This window comes from Typopeltis vanoorti, chromosome 2 (assembly GCF_054136105.1).
Source record: "Typopeltis vanoorti isolate ZY-2024b chromosome 2, IOZ_Tvanoo_1.0, whole genome shotgun sequence".
NCBI classification, from domain to species: Eukaryota; Metazoa; Arthropoda; class Arachnida; order Uropygi; family Thelyphonidae; genus Typopeltis; species Typopeltis vanoorti.
The window spans coordinates 2,383,927-2,403,517 of NC_143550.1; the positions used below are offsets into that span (position 1 = coordinate 2,383,927).

The 19,591-nt window shown below is 38.1% G+C and overlaps 1 protein-coding gene across 1 annotated transcript in view; it reads right to left on the bottom strand.

Moving 5' to 3' along the window:
* Positions 1–19,591, bottom strand: part of LOC150108781 (protein-lysine N-trimethyltransferase SMYD5-like) — a 397,190-nt gene that overhangs the window by 339,680 nt on the left and 37,919 nt on the right. The window contains exon 2 of the mRNA XM_090414210.1: positions 8,027–8,275. Within this exon, the coding sequence (XP_090270336.1) occupies positions 8,027–8,275 (249 nt within the window). The remainder of the gene's footprint in view (positions 1–8,026; positions 8,276–19,591) is intronic.

Sequence of the window (19,591 nt, forward strand, 5' to 3'; positions counted from 1 at the left end):
TATCATTCTTCCACAGTCATTTCTCCTCCTACTGGCCACATATCTAAAAAATTCCCTAGGATTTTCTTTGGATCATAGGGCCAATCTCCTCTCATATTCCAGTTTCACTTTCCTTACCACACTAGTCACTCTTCTGGCCTGTGTCTTATATTCCTCATGCATCTCTTCACCTGTCTCCTTATATCTCTTCCATAGCCTCTTTTTCGCATGCAATTCCTGTTTAATATTGTTTGTCATCCACTTTACTCCAAATTGCGTCCTCTTCTTCACTCGTGGTATACAACTTACCATTGCTGATAACAAATATTCTTTCACAATTTCCCACGCACTAGTGATATCCCGGCCTTCCAATTCCTGCCTGCATGAAACTTCCCGAAGTTGACGTCTAAGACTATTATAATCACCTGCCTTATAATTCCACATAAGTTCCCGTCTCTTTGATACTCCTGCATGTCTATTCATTTTCCAAGTCAACACCATATGGTTACTCTCTCCAACTGGTGGGAGAGACATCAACTCAGTTATTATCAACTCTTCTGATGCTATAACCAAATCCAAAACTTTTGAACCTCTTGTTCCCTCTGTTACATGTTGCCTAAGACATTTGTCCCTCAAGAATTATATGGACAAACTTCAAAATGGTGATATGGATAATGGAACTTTTTGTGCCTATGGTCCCACAGAAGGTTCCCTTAAAGAAGAAGTGCAGGAATTCTTTGAGTCATTAGAACAGGCAGCTAACATAAAGAAAATGGAAAAAAGTGAGCCTTCTTTGAGATCTAAACTGCAGAGTAAGAAATAAATTCCACAAGGCATATAGGAAAGTTTTGGAAAAATTTGAAGAAACGGGCAAAGCTGGTAATAACGGTATTCCTGCTCAAGATATGGACTAGTCATTAATAACACCATGTTTCAACATAAAGATGTGCAAGTTCACATAGAGAGAAAATGCAAGAAGTGGGAAAAGCCTCATTGACTATGTAATTGTTGCTAGTGATGTCCTCATGGTGGTTCAGCATACAGTAGTGTATAGAGGATTTGAAATTGGTAGTGACCATCGCTTAGTGCTAAGTAGAAAAAATGAATATCACATTGAAAAGACACTGTGGTGGACACAAGAAGTAAGTAGCAGGCCTGGAAAAGAAGAAAAAAACCAAAAGTTCATAGCAAATAAGCAACTAATTGGCAAATGCTATAATAAACGTCCCCTTGACGGTATCTCTACCTTGACATGGTGAAGGGGCTTGTATGCTCAGCAACTGGCAAGGCCACCTAGCCAGTCAGGTCTTATTTGAGTAGGAGTAAGGCTAAATGAGATAACTAGGAAGTGGACAACAGCACATTCTGGTACTGGCACGAGGCTGATGATATGCAATATCACCAGAGGGCTCATGGCTGAATCAGCGTTATTGGCAACAGGCTTTGCCAATTGCCTTGCTGGAGAAGGCAAGGGGAAACACTCTACTATCCTCCCATGACAACGATAGCCACAATGAAGAATGATGATAAGAGTAGGGCAGCTACTAGTCTGGCAAACCAAGGTAGTACCTCCGAGCACAGAGGGGAAAGGAATGTGCACTCTCAATCTTGACAACTGCTGAGAATTTATGACGTCCAAAAAACGGATGCCTTTCTCAGCCACAATCCAATTATTATCAAAAAGCACCAATTAAGGAAAATTACATGTATTGGTACTTGGGATGTACAAGGATTACTACATACAAGCAAACTGGACAGAGTGCAAAATGAAATGAAAAGACTAAACATTGATATATTAGGAATCGCAGAGAGACATTGGAAAAACAAGGGACACTTTACATTACAACTTCACAATTAGGCAATACTATTTATTTTGCTGGGCATAATTCTGTAAACAGAAATGGAGTAGCAATAATTATCAAAAAAATGTATGTGCAAATCAGTGTTGAGCTACAACCCTATCAACGATAGGATAATTTCCTTAAGGATTGACTATAATTCAATATTAATTGCACTCATACAAATTTATGCCCCTAAAAGTGATGCAGACATCATCACTTGTAGTGGTGTAATGAAGAGACCATTGACCTTTTCTACAGGGATCTGAATTTAGCCATAGATGCAATATCCAAAAGAGACATTTTGATCATTAAGAGTGATTTCAATACGAAAGTTGGAAAAAGGATGGAAGACTACAACAAGACAGTTCTGAGATCTCAAGGACTGGGCACCTGAAATGAAAGAGATGAGAGACTGATAGACTCTTGCATAGAAAGAGAACTTATGGTTACTAACACCTTCTTTCAGCAACACAAATGAAGACTATACACCTGGAGGTAGGTTGCCTGGAGGTAGAACACGGAACCAAATTGATTACATCCTTATTAACAAAAGATTGAGGTCTGTGATACAAAATGTTAAAGCATTTCCAGAGCTGGCTGTGGTTCTGATTGCCAACTCTTCATTGCTGATATGAAAATATGTTTGAAAGCAAATAACATATCCAATCAGATTAAACTTCACAGGAATTACTGAGACATATATTACTGGAAACTGCAATGTCAACGTTGCCCAAAAAATCCAGAATCAACACACCCAGGATATCAAATGAAACTCTGGAACTAGTCAAGAAAATAAGAGAAATAAAGTCAGAAGGACTCTCAATGGAAGACATTCTTACTGATCAAATGGACATCCTTAATAGACGGAAAAACTATTGCTCAAGTCTATACAAAGATAATTCACTCTTATTCGACAAAGGAAACACCTGAGACTTCCATCAGGAACACTGCATTTTAAAAGAAGAGGTCGAAGTTCTAAAAAAACTCAGAAAAGCTGGCCTGTTTGGCCGAGTGGTTAGCATATCCACTCTCCAGTCAAAAGGCTGCAGGTTCGAATCCCGCTGTAGGCATGGATTTTCATGATTGTCTGTGAAAATATTAGTGGTGGTGGTCGGCGGTAGATGGTGGATTCAGTGGTGAGACAGAGAGCTGTGGAGTAGGTGTCCTCCCTGGAGGTGTCACGTAATAATAATAATAAAAAAGATAATTGGCAAATCTATAGTGAGTTATCCAAGCTTATCAAAAAACTTTGCATTAAAGATAAAAACAACTTTATCAACGACATATGCAGAGAAATCGAAAATTGCTCAAATCAAAATCAAACCTATTTAGCAAAATAAGGCTGTTGAATAGAAAATTTAAACTAAAGTATTCAAGTATAGCTGATGTCAACAATCATATTCTTACTGATCAAATGGACATCCTTAATAGATGGAAAAACTATTGCTCAAATCTATACAAAGATAATTCAGTCTCATTCAACAAAGGAAACACCAGAGACTTCCATAAGGAACACTGCATTTTAAAAGAAGAGGTCGAAGCTCTAAAAAAAACTCAGAAAAGGGAAAACCTCAGGCCACGACCAAATGCCAAGCAGACTTCTTGCATGTCTAGGACCTATAGGAATTTAAATCATCAGAAAATTTAGTAATAAAATCTGGGAGACAGGAGAATAATTGGGTAAAATCCATTTTTATCCTAATACACAAAAAAAGGAAATGTCAGTGAGTACAATAATTATTGAATTATTGTATATATAGCCTTGATCTCACAAGCAAGCAAAATTCTTCTCTATATTATTAAAGAAAGCCAAACAATATGTTGAGCAACAACTTCCTGCAGAACAAGCAGAAAAGGACGTGGAACCAGAGATCAAATTTTTAATCTAAGGCACTTGGTTCAAAAGGCTTAAGAATTTAATTTCCCCTTGTATTGCTTCATTGATTACACTTATTTGACTGTGTCAGGTGAGAGGATCTTTGGAAAATACTAAGTGAAACAAGCATCCCAGAACACTCGACACCTTTTAAAACAACTCTACAAGAGGAATCAATTGCAGTGAAGATGGATGGAAAAACATCTCATTGTTTCAATGTCGAGAAAGGTATGAGACAAGGATGCATACTCTCCCCTGATCTATACAATCTTTATGGATAATACATTATTAGAAAGGCACTTAATGGAGACGACAGTGGTTTCTCATTTGGTGGCAAAAAGATAAATAATCTTAGATATGCACAATACTGTTCTTATTTTCAAAATTCAGAACTGGAGTCCCTCATTAAAACAGAAATATGGTTTAAGAATTAATCATGATAAAATACGTGGCCATAGATGAAAATGACAGTTTTGCCCAAAACATTGACTTTGAGAAGGTGGATGAATTTATTTACCTTGGAGTTCTAATAAACACCAAAAGTAGATGTCAACCAAAAATTAAAAGAAGAATTACCATGGTGAGGTCAGCAGTGGTGCAATTGCATAAATTATGGAAAGACAGAAACATTTCTATCACCACTAAATCAAGACTGGACAATAGCTTGGTGTTTTCAATTTATGGTGCTGAATCTTGGACATTCAGCAAGAAAGACGTGGACAAGATAAACAACTTCGAGATGTGGTGCTAGAGAAGAGTGTTGAGTCTCCTGGATGGACAAAAGGTCTAATGAAAGTATAATAAGTCAACTAAAAATCAAGAGGTTGCTATATGACATGAAAGAATTCTCAAATATTTCGATACAGTCTCAAGCAAAAATCTCATATCTCTTGCTACCCGACTTACATTACCACTCAAGTCATTCGTTCCTACCATCACAATCATCTCATCCACCCTTTCACCTCTCTTAATTGCCATAGCCACCCTTTCTATTGTTCCTCCTGGCAAACACTCCTCACGCATCCTATCTTGAACACCACGGATCATTGAGTCGCCATACATTATACCTCTTACCATTCCCTCGCTCCTATTGTTTCCATTCTCTCCTCTTCTTTCATTCCCATACCTCTCTCTTCTACTGTTTCCATTCTCTCCTCTTCTAGCACTCCCATACATCTCTCTCCTACTGTTTACATTTTCTCCACTTCCAGCACTCCCATATCCCTCTCTCATTCTGTCTCTCCTACTACTGTTTCCATCCTCTTGTCTTCTAGCATTCCCATACCTCTCTCTCATTCCATCTCTCCTACCTTTTCCATTCTCTCCTCTTCTAGCACTTCCATATCTCTCTCTCATTCCGTCTCTCCTACTGTTTCCATCCTCTCTCGTCTGCTAGCATTCCCATACCTCTCTCTCATTCCCTCTCTTCTACTGTTTCCATTCTCTCCTCTTCTAGCACCCCCATACCTCTCACTCATACTCCCTAAATTCTCTCTCTCTCCTACTCTGATTCGCCTTGCATTTATCTCTTCCATTCTCCTAATCTTATCTTTCATACTTCTGCTCTCATTCACAAGACATTCCACCTCCTCTTTCAACTCATCTATCTCCCTCTGCAGGTCAGTCACTCTTAATCTAAATTCACTCTCCCAAACAAAACCATCTCCTAAACTTTCACAGTCACTCACACCTTCCACGCTATAAACTATTATTTTCTCATTCTCTCCTATCACACTACTTGTCTTCCTACATTCATTCCCCGTTCCTGGAGCAACAAAGTCGGATACCGATATATCTAATGTACTTATTTCCTCCAACTGCCTGCATTTTGCGCACATACGCTCTCCACTCTCTTTAACAAGCCACATATGTAATTCCCGAGACGCATACATGCCGCAAGTACTGCATGCCACAGAGTCCCCTATTTAAGGCAAGTGATAGAGTAGTTTCAATGGACTTGAAATTTTTTGACTGAGTAGCTATGGCAAGGTCATCAGCATAGATAAAATTTCTAGTTCCTGGAAAGATGGGGAGATCATTGACGTAGATGTTTAAAAGTAATGGTGATAACACTTCCCAGGGGGAAGGTCATTTTTTTGGTGGTGCCAGCAGTTCTTCCTACCCCCAAGGTCCACGTAAAAGCATCTGTTTTCCAAGAGTGATTGGATTAGGAGGACAAGGCGATAGTCTCTAGTTATTCTGTATATTTTATTTCTGAGTATGAGATGGTTTATGGTATCATATGCTGCAGTTAGGGTCTACAAAAACTACTCCTGTGGCTAGTTTTTGTTCATAACCATTTTCTATATACTGAGTGAGGTTGAGAATTTGTGATGTGCAGGATTTGCCTGGTCTAAAGCCAGCCTGCTCAGCAATTAGATGGGGTTAGATTAGGGGTTGTAGCCTATTCAAAATTAATTGTTCTTAGAGTTTAAATAGGTTGCTGATTAGTGATATAGGTCTGTAATTTTTTGCTTTGGTTGGGGTTTTCCCTGGTTTCAAAAAGGCCACAACTTTGGCATGCCTCCAGATAGTTGGTATCCTTAAGGTTCTGAGGCAAGTGTTGTATAGGTTTAATAACCACTCTTTAGTACTGGTTCCAAAATGTTTAATCTGTTCATTACAGACATCATCAAGGCCTGCAGATTTTCTAGGTTTTAATAGGTTTATGGCAGCATTGAGTTCAGTGATGGTGAAATCTGAGTTAATCATATTTTGTTCCTCACTTGGGGTTCTAAGTATCTTATTTTTTGTGTGTTTTTTAGTGAATTTTCCATTCAGCAGCAGCTGGTGAGCAATTTGATTAGCTGTTACCTGCAGATGCTCATATGGCTTAGTGAAATCCTTCCTAATTCTGTTGATAAAGTTCCATGCCTTTCTGCTACTATGGGTCATATCAAGGGCTTCTATTTCTTGTTTCCATGAGGAATGCCTTTCCCCTGCCATCTTGAAGCATAATTTTTCTCCTGCTTGGATAGTCTCTTCTGAGAAGGGATTGGTGTTGTCAAGTTGTAAGTAATCAGCACTGGGCTTATATGTCACTGGAAAGGTCTGGAATGTAGTTTGTGCAGCATCCTCGGGGGATGTGTTTGGTGGAGATTTTCCTCAGTATTTTTATGAATTCTGGATACTCTTGAGGGTTTTGGAGGGGCTTCTATGGAGTGGTCAAGATCTTCCATTTTATTGGATTAGTGCATTTTAGATTAATTCAGTTTTAAAGAACGCATTAGGCACATTAATCGAGGGACTGCATGTATTAATTATGACATGCAGCTGTTTGTAGATGATGCAAAATTGGAGAGAGCAATGTAGAGTCGAGCAGATGTTATGGCCTTACAAGAAGACTTGAATAGATTACATGAATGTGCAGGTAAGTGGAACTGCCAGTTCATTGTTGCAAAGTGTAAGGTTTTGAGATTTGGTAAGCAACAATGAGATGCAAAATATACACTTGGTGGGAAAACCTTAAAAGGTAGTAGAAGAGGGGAGTGGTGGTGGTGGTGGAGAACAAGGACCTGAAATTCAGGGTCCATATTGCACAGGTTGAGAAGACGTCACATCGGATAACAGCAGTGATGTGGACCCTGACATACAGAAATAAAGAGGTTAATGTGCCTCTGTATCAGGTCTCTTGCTCAGCCCTCATATGGATTATTGTGCACAGATTTGGTTGATGGGTTTTCATGGTAATGAGGATATGTTAGGAAGGGTCCAAAGAAGATTCACAAAAGTGGTCAGTGGTCTTTGGAATATGGGGACGGATTTAGAGAATGTAAATTGCAGAGCCTCGTGAATAGGAGGAAGAGGGGAGGAGATATAACTGAGACATATAAGGTAGTCAGGTGATTGTTATCAGGTTGACATGGAAGACATTTTTTGTTGAATGGAAGAGGGGGAGGTAGAACAAGAGGCCATTGCTGGAAACTGTATAAGGAGGGTGTGAGCAGAGGAGTGAGGAGGAGGTCCTTTGCATGGAGAGTAGATGGTGAGCAGAAGTCTGTTGTGGATGTAGACACATTGAATCAGTTTAAGGGTGAGAATTGTGTGCAACAGTGTGCATCTCCCACGATGAGTCTCTGATTCCATGGAGGTCAGATAATAATAATAAGAATTCCATATTCTTAGTTATACAACAATGGGTTTCTGCAGGAATGTAAGTATCTATACGTTAAGACTGTCAAGCCCGAACATAACCCTAAGTAGCTTAGGACCAAAATTGATCTTCAGAATTTAAAACTTAGAATAATAACATCACTTTAAAATACTATAAAATAATAATTTTATAGCAGTATTTTCTTGAAGTAATTTGAGTACTGATATATTTCCTTACCTCACAATAAGGACATTCCACATATTCTTCTTTCTTAGTTATACAACAATGGGGATATGGAAGACAAAGGTCTTGATTTCCTGTTAGTCTACGGACATTTTCTTCAGCTGTCTCTAAAGGACGCATACAGTAATCACAAGCAAGATATCCATATGCTTGGTTCCATAAAAACTGAGAACACACCAGTGGACGTTCTTCAAATATTATTTCTCCCGCTTTGAATTTGTGCAAAGCAAATAAGCCTTTACCCTGAATAAAAAAAAAAAATAATAATAATAATAATAAATATTTACTTTTATCAAAAACAAATAAAAACAGTAAAAATGAATACTGAAAGTGAATTGGAAAATCTGCTGCAAGAAATGAATCCTCCAAGAGTAAAATGACTGATCCATTTTAAAAGCAGATTATACCAATCAATGTTAAAAGTTTTGCTGTCTTATAAAATTAATATTAGGAATTTAATACCTTTACATTCAACACTCTGCCTTTCACATTACACAAAAATCATACTTGCATACTACCAAAACAATATCACCACTCTTCTTTCTCCTCCTCCCACCTCAAACATATCAATAAAGCACTAGCTGACTGAGCAAATAATCTATGTTCTGATTAGTCCTTCTTCAGAAATGAATTTAATAATATTCATCCACACTGTCTTAGCTATAATTCCAACAAATTAACAAAATTCTGAATTCAACACACTGACTATTGTAAAATCATTACCATTCCTTACATCTGAAGCACTTAAAATAACATTAACGTTCCCATATAATGTTCCATCAAGCTAGTTATTTTTATCTGCTGCCTACACCAAAAAACCAATCTCTGCCTTTCAGTTTCGGGGATGTGGAGGAAGAGGTCCAGTTTGTGGAGGAATAGGTCAACTTTCCAGGGAGTTCCTGGAAAGTTGACCTATGAAGAATAAAAAAATGTAGAAGTGAGTAGTTGAAAAGTATGGACACTGGAGGAAGAAGTGAATCTTGTCTACTCATGCAAAGGATCAGGATGGACTGGAATGTGGTGATATGATGAAATATCTAGTTAGATATTGCTATAGACTTGATAATGTGCAGAGTAGTGAGAAGGAAATGTACAGGCAAATTAGCCTAGAAAATAAGAGTTATCATTATGGATAATTTTAATTAATGCAATATAGACTGAAATGATGAGATGTCATATAGGGTAAAGGGAATAAATTTCAAGTTTGAAAGACATTAGGCAATACATAACAGAGGTCACACAATGATCAAGGGTTGAGGAGTTGATCATCTCAGAGGATGTTACTTGTAATTAAGGAATCAAATCTTCCTCTAGTTGGTGAAAGTACTCAAGAAATGAGGAGCTATATGAGAACTTCTGTGAGAAATGGAAGTATGTGGAAATATAGAGCTGTAGATTAAGAAAAGCTCAAAAGACAGCTTGCAGCTGTCACTTTCAGGAACAAAGAAGTGGATGGAATTAGATGAAAAGGAGATCAAATAATGAGGATGTTAAAAGCAGCACTGAAGTACAGTGGGAAGGGCAGAGGAATTGATGGTGAGTAAGCAGATGAGGAATTGAGTAAATGACATTAATAAAGCTGCAGAGATTGACATAATCAATGCATGTTTCGAGGGAATGTTCCACGAAGTTAACAACTGCTCTGATGTACTTGCATAACAACAGTCTTAGACTGGATAAAGCTCCAAAGGAATGGAAAGAGAACAAAATTGTTGCTCTTCAGTGACCAGACTAAGGCTTCAAATTATAGGCTGAGCTATGAGTCTGCAACTGTGATTAAAGTGTTAAGAGAGGTCAGCAGACACTAGGATTCAGAATTGGGTTGATAATAGCAGCATTCCTTTTGAAAAATGGCATGGATTTCTAAAGGAAGATTGTGATATTTTGCAATCTGCTTACTTATAACAAGGTGATAAATGCACTGAATAAAAGATGCATGCACACTGGCATATTTAGTGTGCAAAGCCTCTGATAGACATGGCAAGCTGGTACAGATGGATTAATTGAACTGGAATGGATGAGGTTGGATTTAATGCACTAGACTGCAAATTGGGAGAAGCAATATCCCAGAACAGTACATGCCATTAGGAAAAAGAAAACCAGGATGTCCTCTTAAACGATGACTTCTAAGGCCGGAACAGGCCATGCTAGGCCTAAATCCTTGATACGCATGATGATGATGATGAATATCCCAGAACAAGAAAGCCTCTAGTGGTGTGCCTCAAGGATTTGTTTTGTGGCTTGCTGTGCTTTAACTTATATGTTAAATGTATGAAAGGTTTGAATGGCAATATGCAGTTTGCAGATGATGCAAAGTTGGGAAAAACTGAAGAGTAGAGGAGATGCTGCAGCTTTTAGAACTTGAATAGACTGGGTGAATGAGCAAGTGAGTGGGATTACCATTAAAATATTGCAAAATATAAGGTTTTAAAATTTGGTAAGCAAAGATGGTATGTAGAGAATACAATTGGTGAGGATATCTTAGAGGTAGAGGAAATAAGGCATATGGGGATGATTATAGATAAGGATCTAAAATTTTGGGGGAATTGCTAAACTGAGGACAGCACAGCAGATTATGGCAATGATGCAAAGGATGCTGATCAGTAGAAGTAAGGATGTTATAGTCCCATTGTAAGGCAAGGCTCTGATCAGGCTGCATATAGATTACTGTGCACAGCTTTGGTCACCTGGTTTTCAAAAGGATGAAGAAATACTACTAGAATGCAGTGCCGTAACGAGGGTGTGGCGAAAGAGATGCCCACAACGGGTGCAACAAGGTTTGGGGCACAAAACGTAAAATATGTAAAAAATAAAAATAAATATAAAAGTTTGCTATTTTATATTGTACTGGGGGGGGGGGATACGGCACCCAACCCCGTGTTCTGGACTGGTAGGCCGGTTCTCCTTGAATTCTGATGACTCGAAAGGGAGATTCCCCACCCTGGTGCCTACGCCGCTCAACCCCCCGAGTTCCAGACTGGTAGGCTGGTTCTCCTTGAATTCTGATGACTAAAATTTTTATGACTCGAAAAACTTGATGAAACTCACAGTAGCCCCTGAGTTTCAAAACGTTTCAAAAAACATGACATACAAACTGACATAAAAAGGCTTATCATTTTATTTATATAGGGTAGATTTTTAAATTTCGGCAATACGCCACTTTAGACACACAAATTCTGCAACACATTGCAACTCATTCTGATGGGGTTAATAGCAAGTATTTAATATATTGCATTTAGCAAAATTTAACTTGTTACATTTAAATTTTTCAAACTTTTTGTCATTTTTGGGTTGGGGGGTGCAAGTTAGAAACTTGCCACAGGCCTTCATACCCTCGTTACTGTACTGTTAGAATGGACCTGGAGATGACTAAGGTGGGTTCCTGATCCATGGAATGTTGAATATAAAGAAAGACTGAAGAAATGAAATTTGCAGTCTAGTATTATTATTATAAGTGTACCTACATGGAATTGGAGGATTCATCGCAGCAACACATGCTAACCTTTATACACACAATACTTATCATGCATCTTCTTAAACTCATTCTCTGTCAGGGCATTCAAATAATTCTGGCAATCCATTCCGCTCACTAACCATTCCACAAGCGAAATATTTAGTGCTGAGACCCTTACAAACTTCCAGAGATGAACCTCTAGTTCATCTCTAGAATTAGTCAGGTATTGAAAAACTTCCTTTGCTTTGATCTTATAGAACTCCTTTAATAACTTATATCTATCATGTCTTCCTCTTCTCTACCTATCAACTAAATTTGGCAATCCGCACACCTTCATCCTATAATCATAGGTTGCATTCAACAGATCTTCTGTCACCAGCTTAGTCACTCATCTCTGAATCGTCTCCACCACTACCTCCTGATCCTCAAGAAACTCAGGTAAACAAATCTGTGCACAGTAGTCAAGATGTAACTGAATCATAGTCTTATAAAGAAGGACAATAACCTCCTTATCTTTATTAGTTAGTGTGTTTTTCAACATCCAAGCAATCTTTTGAGCTATTTTGTCAACTTTTGCAATATGCCCTCTGAACTTCAACTCCCTTTTCACCATTACTCCCAAGTCAATCGCCTGCAATCCAGTACTATTAATGTGATAAACAGCATGTAACCTTTTCAACCTAAAGTGCATAATTTTACATTTTGCAACATTAAATTGACAATCATTATCCTTTTCCCACAATGTCAATTTATTTAAATCATCCCAAAGGATATCTACATCACCTTTATAAATTATTGGCATCCACAGTTTTGCATCATCATCAAACAATTTAATATCCACCTTTAAAATTTCACTATATTGTTAATATGCAAATCAAAGAGTGGTGGCCTTAGTACAGAACCCTGAGGCATTAGTCACCCCAGAACACTCCACTAGTCACCCTCCTTTTTCTAGATTCCACTATCATATATTACTCACTGATGTGTCTGTCAGCCACACCCCTATCCAAGATACCAATTTCATATCCATTCCCATTTGCTACAACTTTTGTAAATAGTTTTCCATGTGGTATTCTGTCAACTGTTTTTGCAAAGTCCAGCAAAAACATGGTATATCCATCTCCCTTATCTAATTTTGCTGTCACTATTATAAAACATTAACAAATTACAAAGCCATGCCATCACCATAGGGTATTTTATTTCCACTATTCATTGTTGAATTTTACTTTTAATCAAAGTTTTCAATACTTTAACTAGCAAACTGGGATGTTAATCAGTCTGTAATTTGCTACTTCTGTCTTGGAGGCACTTTTATGTAATGGAACTATCTCATCCTCTTTACACTCCCTTGGAGCCTTGTCAGAGTAGAGACTTAGATTGAACAATTTTATTACTGGCACTGTCAATTCTATTGCACATTCATATAGCACATGGTACATATAGCAGATGTACCAGCCAGTCCTATTGCTATATTCACATTGGTATTGTTCAATATGCTGAGCATCTCCTGTTCATCTACCTCAATTCCAACATTAGACTGTCACATCAGCAACTGCAAAAATCTCCAGCTGGATGATACACCTTTGCAAGTGATCACTCAGCAACTCGACTTCTGTTTCTGTCACCTTTCTACCACTACCATTGATTAAAGTCATCCTTCTTCTTACTTGCTACATGACAAAAAAACTCTTTTCGATTTACACTGGCCTGCTTAGTTAATTTTCTCTCAAACAGATCTGGCCTTTCTTACCATACTAGTCACTCTTCTTGCTTTCACTTTGTACTGCTCATGTGTATGATGATAACTTTTTCTTTATGTTTCCCTCCACAATTTTTTCTTTTTTTTTTGCATTATATCCCTACTCATCCACTTAACCTCCAGTTGTTTATCCTCTTGACAATGGCTATGCAGGTCTGATACTGATTCTCTCAAACATTCTCTAGCCACTTCCCATGCACAATTTACATCCTTTCTTTGCAGTTCTTAAGCCATGGCACTGTTCCAAGATGCCTCTTAACTCTGTCATAATTACCAGCTTTATAGTTCAACATAAACCCTTTCTTGATAGAGAGACTTTCACATGTTTAGCAGCTATCCAAAACAAGAGTGTATGGTCACTCTCCCCAACTGGAGCAAAGTATTTACCTTGGTTATGGGTACATCTTCTGATGCTATTATGAAATTCAGCACTCTTGAACTCTGGTCACCTCCATGACATGCTTCTTCCTTAGCAACTGTATAAATTCAACTTCCATCCTGTCATGTCCACTTTCCTCCCAACTTATGTCCCCATAACTGAAGTCTCAGATAATAATTGCTCAGCCTGTATGGCATCCACAACTTCCTGTGGACCTCCTGAACAGCAATCAACAATATACATTGTTCTATTAGCCTCTATCTTGCACCAGATAACCTCTAATGAACCATCATCCCAGACCTAAAATCCTCTAATTTTTAATTTTGTTGAATTCCTTCATGTATCATCAGTTATACCCCACCTCCTGTACTATTCCATCTAACCTGCATGAAAATACCTCTGTTCTTATAGATATATCACTTCTGTCAATCGGGTTTTACTAAGGCATGTAATTTTTGGCCAAGTGTGTATGTGACAGTGGGATCTCTCATGATGAGTCTTGACTCCATGGATCTGATGATGATAACAAAATAAAATATATCCAATCAGTTACAATCAAGCCTGGAAGAACATGCTCAAAAAACTATAGCATTTCGGTACAACCTATCATGAGTGGGAGTCACATAAAAATCATCGAATTCCTGACTCATACACTTGGGGTGTTATTAACAATTTTCCTCCGATAATTCAGTTATCTCCAAAGACTCCTGTATTGTCAGATTTTATATTTGTGTCTTCTAAGACACTTCTGGCAGCATCAACCCACCAAGATCTTGATCTTTCTCTGAGTCTTTTTCTTGCCATCTTAACAAACACCTGTTTCGATAATCATCTCTCTGCTAATTCTGTTTAAGTAATACCAAATTAGATCAGCTCTTCTCACGCATCCATGAATGCTGACAATGAAAGGAAAAATGAAGCTGCTTCATTTTTCCTGATTCTGCCACCAATGCTACCTGTTCACTCCTCTAATTTTTCTCATAATTTTCAAGTATGTGATCTCTAATCAACTGTTTTATTTCTAACCCAATATCAGATCCATAAATTATAACTAGTTTGAACACAGTTTTGTATACTGGTAGTCCAGTGTTCTGGCTAATTTATCCCTTATGCACTTGCCATTAGGTAGATGAAGACAGAAGATGTCTTCTGTGAAAAGGAGATTTTTCATGGGTATATTCATTAACACCAGTTTTTAAGTATGTGCTACTGAACTGGTTTATCATATTATTGGTATGCTTTTACTGTACAAACTTATTGTTCTGCCTTGTGACTAACCATGCCCATATCATCATGATAGCTGTCAGAGATAACACATGGTCATCCGATCTGCTACTATATTATTCATAGCCTAGTGAAGGATTTCATAGCATGCTATGCATTTGGGAATGTACACAAATTGAGGATTAGAAATGTGGCTGGTGAGGAACAGCAACATGTATGTGTGCATTAAACGTAGCCGGTCTGAACCACTCTGACCTTAGTGTTACTATCTTGAGCTTTAGGAGCAGCAGAGGTAGAATGCTAGAAATAGATGAGTACCAACTAGTTAGACACAAGTGGCCTGTTAGAGAGTGAAGAAAACATGAAAGAGGTGTCTATGGATTTGTCCTTCAATAGTATGGCAGAAGAAAGTGTTTTGATGCACGAGTGAATGTCAGGTGGAAGCAGGATGTGTGAGGGAAACTAAACTGCTGAGAAATGGAAGGCATGGAGAATGAGTTGAGGAGGATCAATGAATAAATTAAGAGACGAGAAACGTTATATAGTGCAAGGAGAATAAGAGTAGGCATGAGAGAGAGTAAGGAAGTGGAGAAAGAATGGGACAGACAAGGAAAGAGGCAGTGGAATAAAGTCAACAGAGAGAGAAAGGAAGCAGAAAAGAATGAATGGAGCTATGAGGAGTGTGACACATGGTGTCCATGATTTGGGGATGAGCAGGGTAGGGTTTAGAGGAGTGCTTGCCTTGAGGAATGATATAGTGTGTGGTAATGAAGTGAGATTAAAAAACAAGAAATGATGGTGATAGTTGGTATGAATGACTTGAGAGGTAACACAAATTGTGTAGCAAGAGATTTGAGATTGATGTTAGGCTCTATGCAGTTGAAATGTGAGAGAGGGAAGACTGTGTTCTTCCAGCGTGGTAAAGCAGAGTGGAAGAGAAGAACAATGATAATGCAAATAAGACAATGGCAAAAATGTGCAGAAAGAGAAATCTGAAATATGCTAACACTGAGAACATTTGAATAGAGAAAGATATGGGCATTTAAAAAGACTGTTTTCAAGGTAAGTGAGTGTGCTGGGACAAATAAACTAGAATTGGAAGAATGGAAAGGTAGCAGAGATGGCATAATGAGATAGAGGCCTGAAAAATTAGAGGATACATACTCTATTGTAGACACAAGTGGAGATTACAAAAATAATAGTAAGAACTATGTTAATACTGATGATGGACTAGATTTACAATATACAAATGCCAGGAGCATCGGAATAAAAAGGTTCAGTTTGTGATAGTGACTAACTCAGTATATCCAAGGATTCAGATAATATATCCAAAGATCACCATCATTTCTTCAATGTTTTCATCTCACTTCACTGCCACACACTGCGATTCCTCAAAGCACAGGAAAAGCTAGTGGAGAGAAGTGCGTCAGTGATCAGAAGGACTCGGGCTTCAGTCTAGCCTGGTGTAGTCCGTCCTTCAGGCCAGCACCAGCTCACCTTCCACTAACTGAATCCCCCTGCTTTTGAGAGCCACCTGTTTACCTCTGAGTAGTTTCATATACGCTTGAACTCTGAAATGGATAAGACAGGATTTTTTTTTTTTTTAACAATTCATTCCTCGTTAGAATCTGTGTCCTCCAAAATCTGTAAACCTTTCTTTTATGATTGTTCTTACTGTGGATTCCTGTAGATCGAACTTCTTTGCTAGCTCACAAATTTTCATTCTGCCTTCAAAATCCTTAATAATGTTCAGTTTTGTTTCCAAAGTCAATGATTTTCTTTTCTTGCTAGCCGTAGAAGAATCGGACGTTTCTTTTGGATGACATTATTATTTTTTATGTGATAAAATTTTTATCAAGAGCATAACATTAAACAATCGCAAGGTTTGTAGACTATGAACATAGTGTATGAATGGAGAGTGCGCAAAACACTTCAGTGCATGTTCACAGCATGTGCGATACTGGCGAATGTGGCCTGCGCCTGAAAGATACGACTAGTGGTGAGGCGTGAAGCGGAACAGGAATACGTACATATAAGAAACCACGTAACTCCGGATTCGCGTAAGTCAGGATAGCGTAAGTCGGGGTATGACAGTATTCAATGTGTCGTTTGTGTTCGTCTTGTCTAATTGGGATAGTTCACCCTGTTTCCCCTATGTATGGTATGTTACATATGCATATTTTGTATACCCTGGGTGGGCTAGGTGTGGAAGAGGATCTTTAGAAGAACTGAGTAAGTGTCTTAATTTATTCAGGGGTTTAAAGGTGGTTTTAATGTTGTATTTGCGTTGTGTTCTGTCTATTTTTTCAGAAATGCCTCTAACACAAGGAATGGCAATAGCATTCCTGAAATCTTTTTTGTTCTTACTGGTATCTTTGTGGAGAATCTTGTGAATAGTTTTTTTACTGTATCCATTTTTTATAACTGTTTGGTTGATGATCTTGTATTCCTGGTTTAGAGCTTGTTCATTAGAACAAACAGTTTGAGCTCTGTGTTTAAGGGTGCTTATGTTTATGACACCTAGTTTTTGTGTTGGGTGGTGGTAAGAATTTTTGTGTATGTATTGGCCTGTGTGTGTAGGTTTGCGGTAGACCGAGAAGGAGAGACAGCCAGAGGGAAGACGTGTGATAAGTGTGTCTAGGAATGGAAGAGAGTTGTTTTTTTCCATTTCAATGGTGAATTGGATACGTTTGTGTTGTTTGTTTAGGTGACTAAGGAATGTATTTAGTGCTTCTTGGCCGTGGGGCCAAATCGTGAAAATATCGTCGACGTATCTGAGCCAAATTTTGGGCTTTAGACATGCTGTCTCTAAAGCACGTTGCTCAAAGTCTTCCATAAAAAAGTTCGCTATTGGGGGGAAAGCAGTGAGCCCATGGCTGTATGTTCTTTTTGAAGGTAAAAATTGTTTGGCCACACGAAATATCCGGAGCGGAGTACGTGGGCAAAGAGGACCATGATGTCTTGTGGAAATATGTTCTGTAAGAGCATGATACTGTCACTGATTGGGACATTGGTGAAAATGGAAGGTATGTCAAAGCTGACTAATAAATCTTGGTCGTTGAGTGTAATGTTTTTAATTTTATTTATGAAATATATATTTTTTTATGTAGGAAGGGGACTGACCTACCAATTCCTTGAGTATGGCCGCTAATCTAGCTGATAAAATACGCATAGAAACATCGTTTGTGTTCGTCTTGTCTAATTGGGATAGTTCACCCTGTTTCCCCTATGTATGGTATGTTACATATGCATATTTTGTATACCCTGGGTGGGCTAGGTGTGGAAGAGGATCTTTAGAAGAACTGAGTAAGTGTCTTAATTTATTCAGGGGTTTAAAGGTGGTTTTAATGTTGTATTTGCGTTGTGTTCTGTCTATTTTTTCAGAAATGCCTCTAACACAAGGAATGGCAATAGCATTCCTGAAATCTTTTTTGTTCTTACTGGTATCTTTGTGGAGAATCTTGTGAATAGTTTTTTTACTGTATCCATTTTTTATAACTGTTTGGTTGATGATCTTGTATTCCTGGTTAGGAATACAAACAAAAAACTAAGCAGCAACTTAAACAAAACCAAAAATCTAGCCCTTAAATCCTTAAAAAATAATCAAGACATTATAATCACGAAAGCAGATAACGGTAACGGCAGTAGTCCTTTTAGACCGTACAACATACATTGAAAAAATGAACCATTTGATATCAGACCACAACACCTACCAAATGGTAAACTACAACCCCACAAAACATAACAAAAAGAAAACAACTGAATTAATCAAATCCATCCACACATGGCCAGAAGAAATAACCAAAAAATTAATACCTCATTATGCCCGCGCGCCCAGAATTTATGGCCTGCCAAAAATACACAAAGCAGACACACCATTACGTCCGATTGCTGAAGAAATTGACAGCCCAAATTATTTCTTAGCCAAAAAATTAGCAGCCACACTCAAGGAATTGGTAGGTCAGTCCCCTTCCTACATAAAAAATTCACATTTCATAAATAAAATTAAAAACATTACACTCAACGACCAAGATTTATTAGTCAGCTTTGACATAACTTCCCTTTTCACCAATGTCCCAATCAATGACACTATCTTGCTCTTACAGAACATATTTCCACAAGACATCATGGCCCTCTTTGCCCATGTACTGGATATTTATTAATGGATACTGGATGCTCTGGATATTTTGTGTGGCAAAACAATTTTTACCTTCAAAAAGAAGATAGAGCCATGCGCTCACCACTTTCTCCCCCAATAGTGAACTTTTATATGGAAGACTTTGAGCAACGTGCTTTAGAGACAGCATGTCTAAAGCCCAAAATTTGGCTCAGATACGTCGACGATATTTTCGCGATTTGGCGCCACAGCCGAGAAGCACTAAATACATTCCTTAGTCACCTAAACAAACAACACAAACGTATCCCATTCACCATTGAAATGGGAAAAAACAACTCTCTTCCATTCCTAGACACACTTATCACACGTCTTCCCTCTGGCTGTCTCTCCTTCTCAGTCTACCACAAACCTACACACAGGCCAATACATACACAAAAATTCTTACCACCACCCAACACAAAAACTAAGTGTTATAAGCACCCTTAAACACAGAGCTCAAACTATTTGTTCTAATGAACAAGCACTAAACCAGGAATACAAGATCATCAACCAAACATTTATAAAAAATGGATACAGTAAAAAAACTATTCACAAGATCCACCACAAAGATACCAGTAAGAACAAAG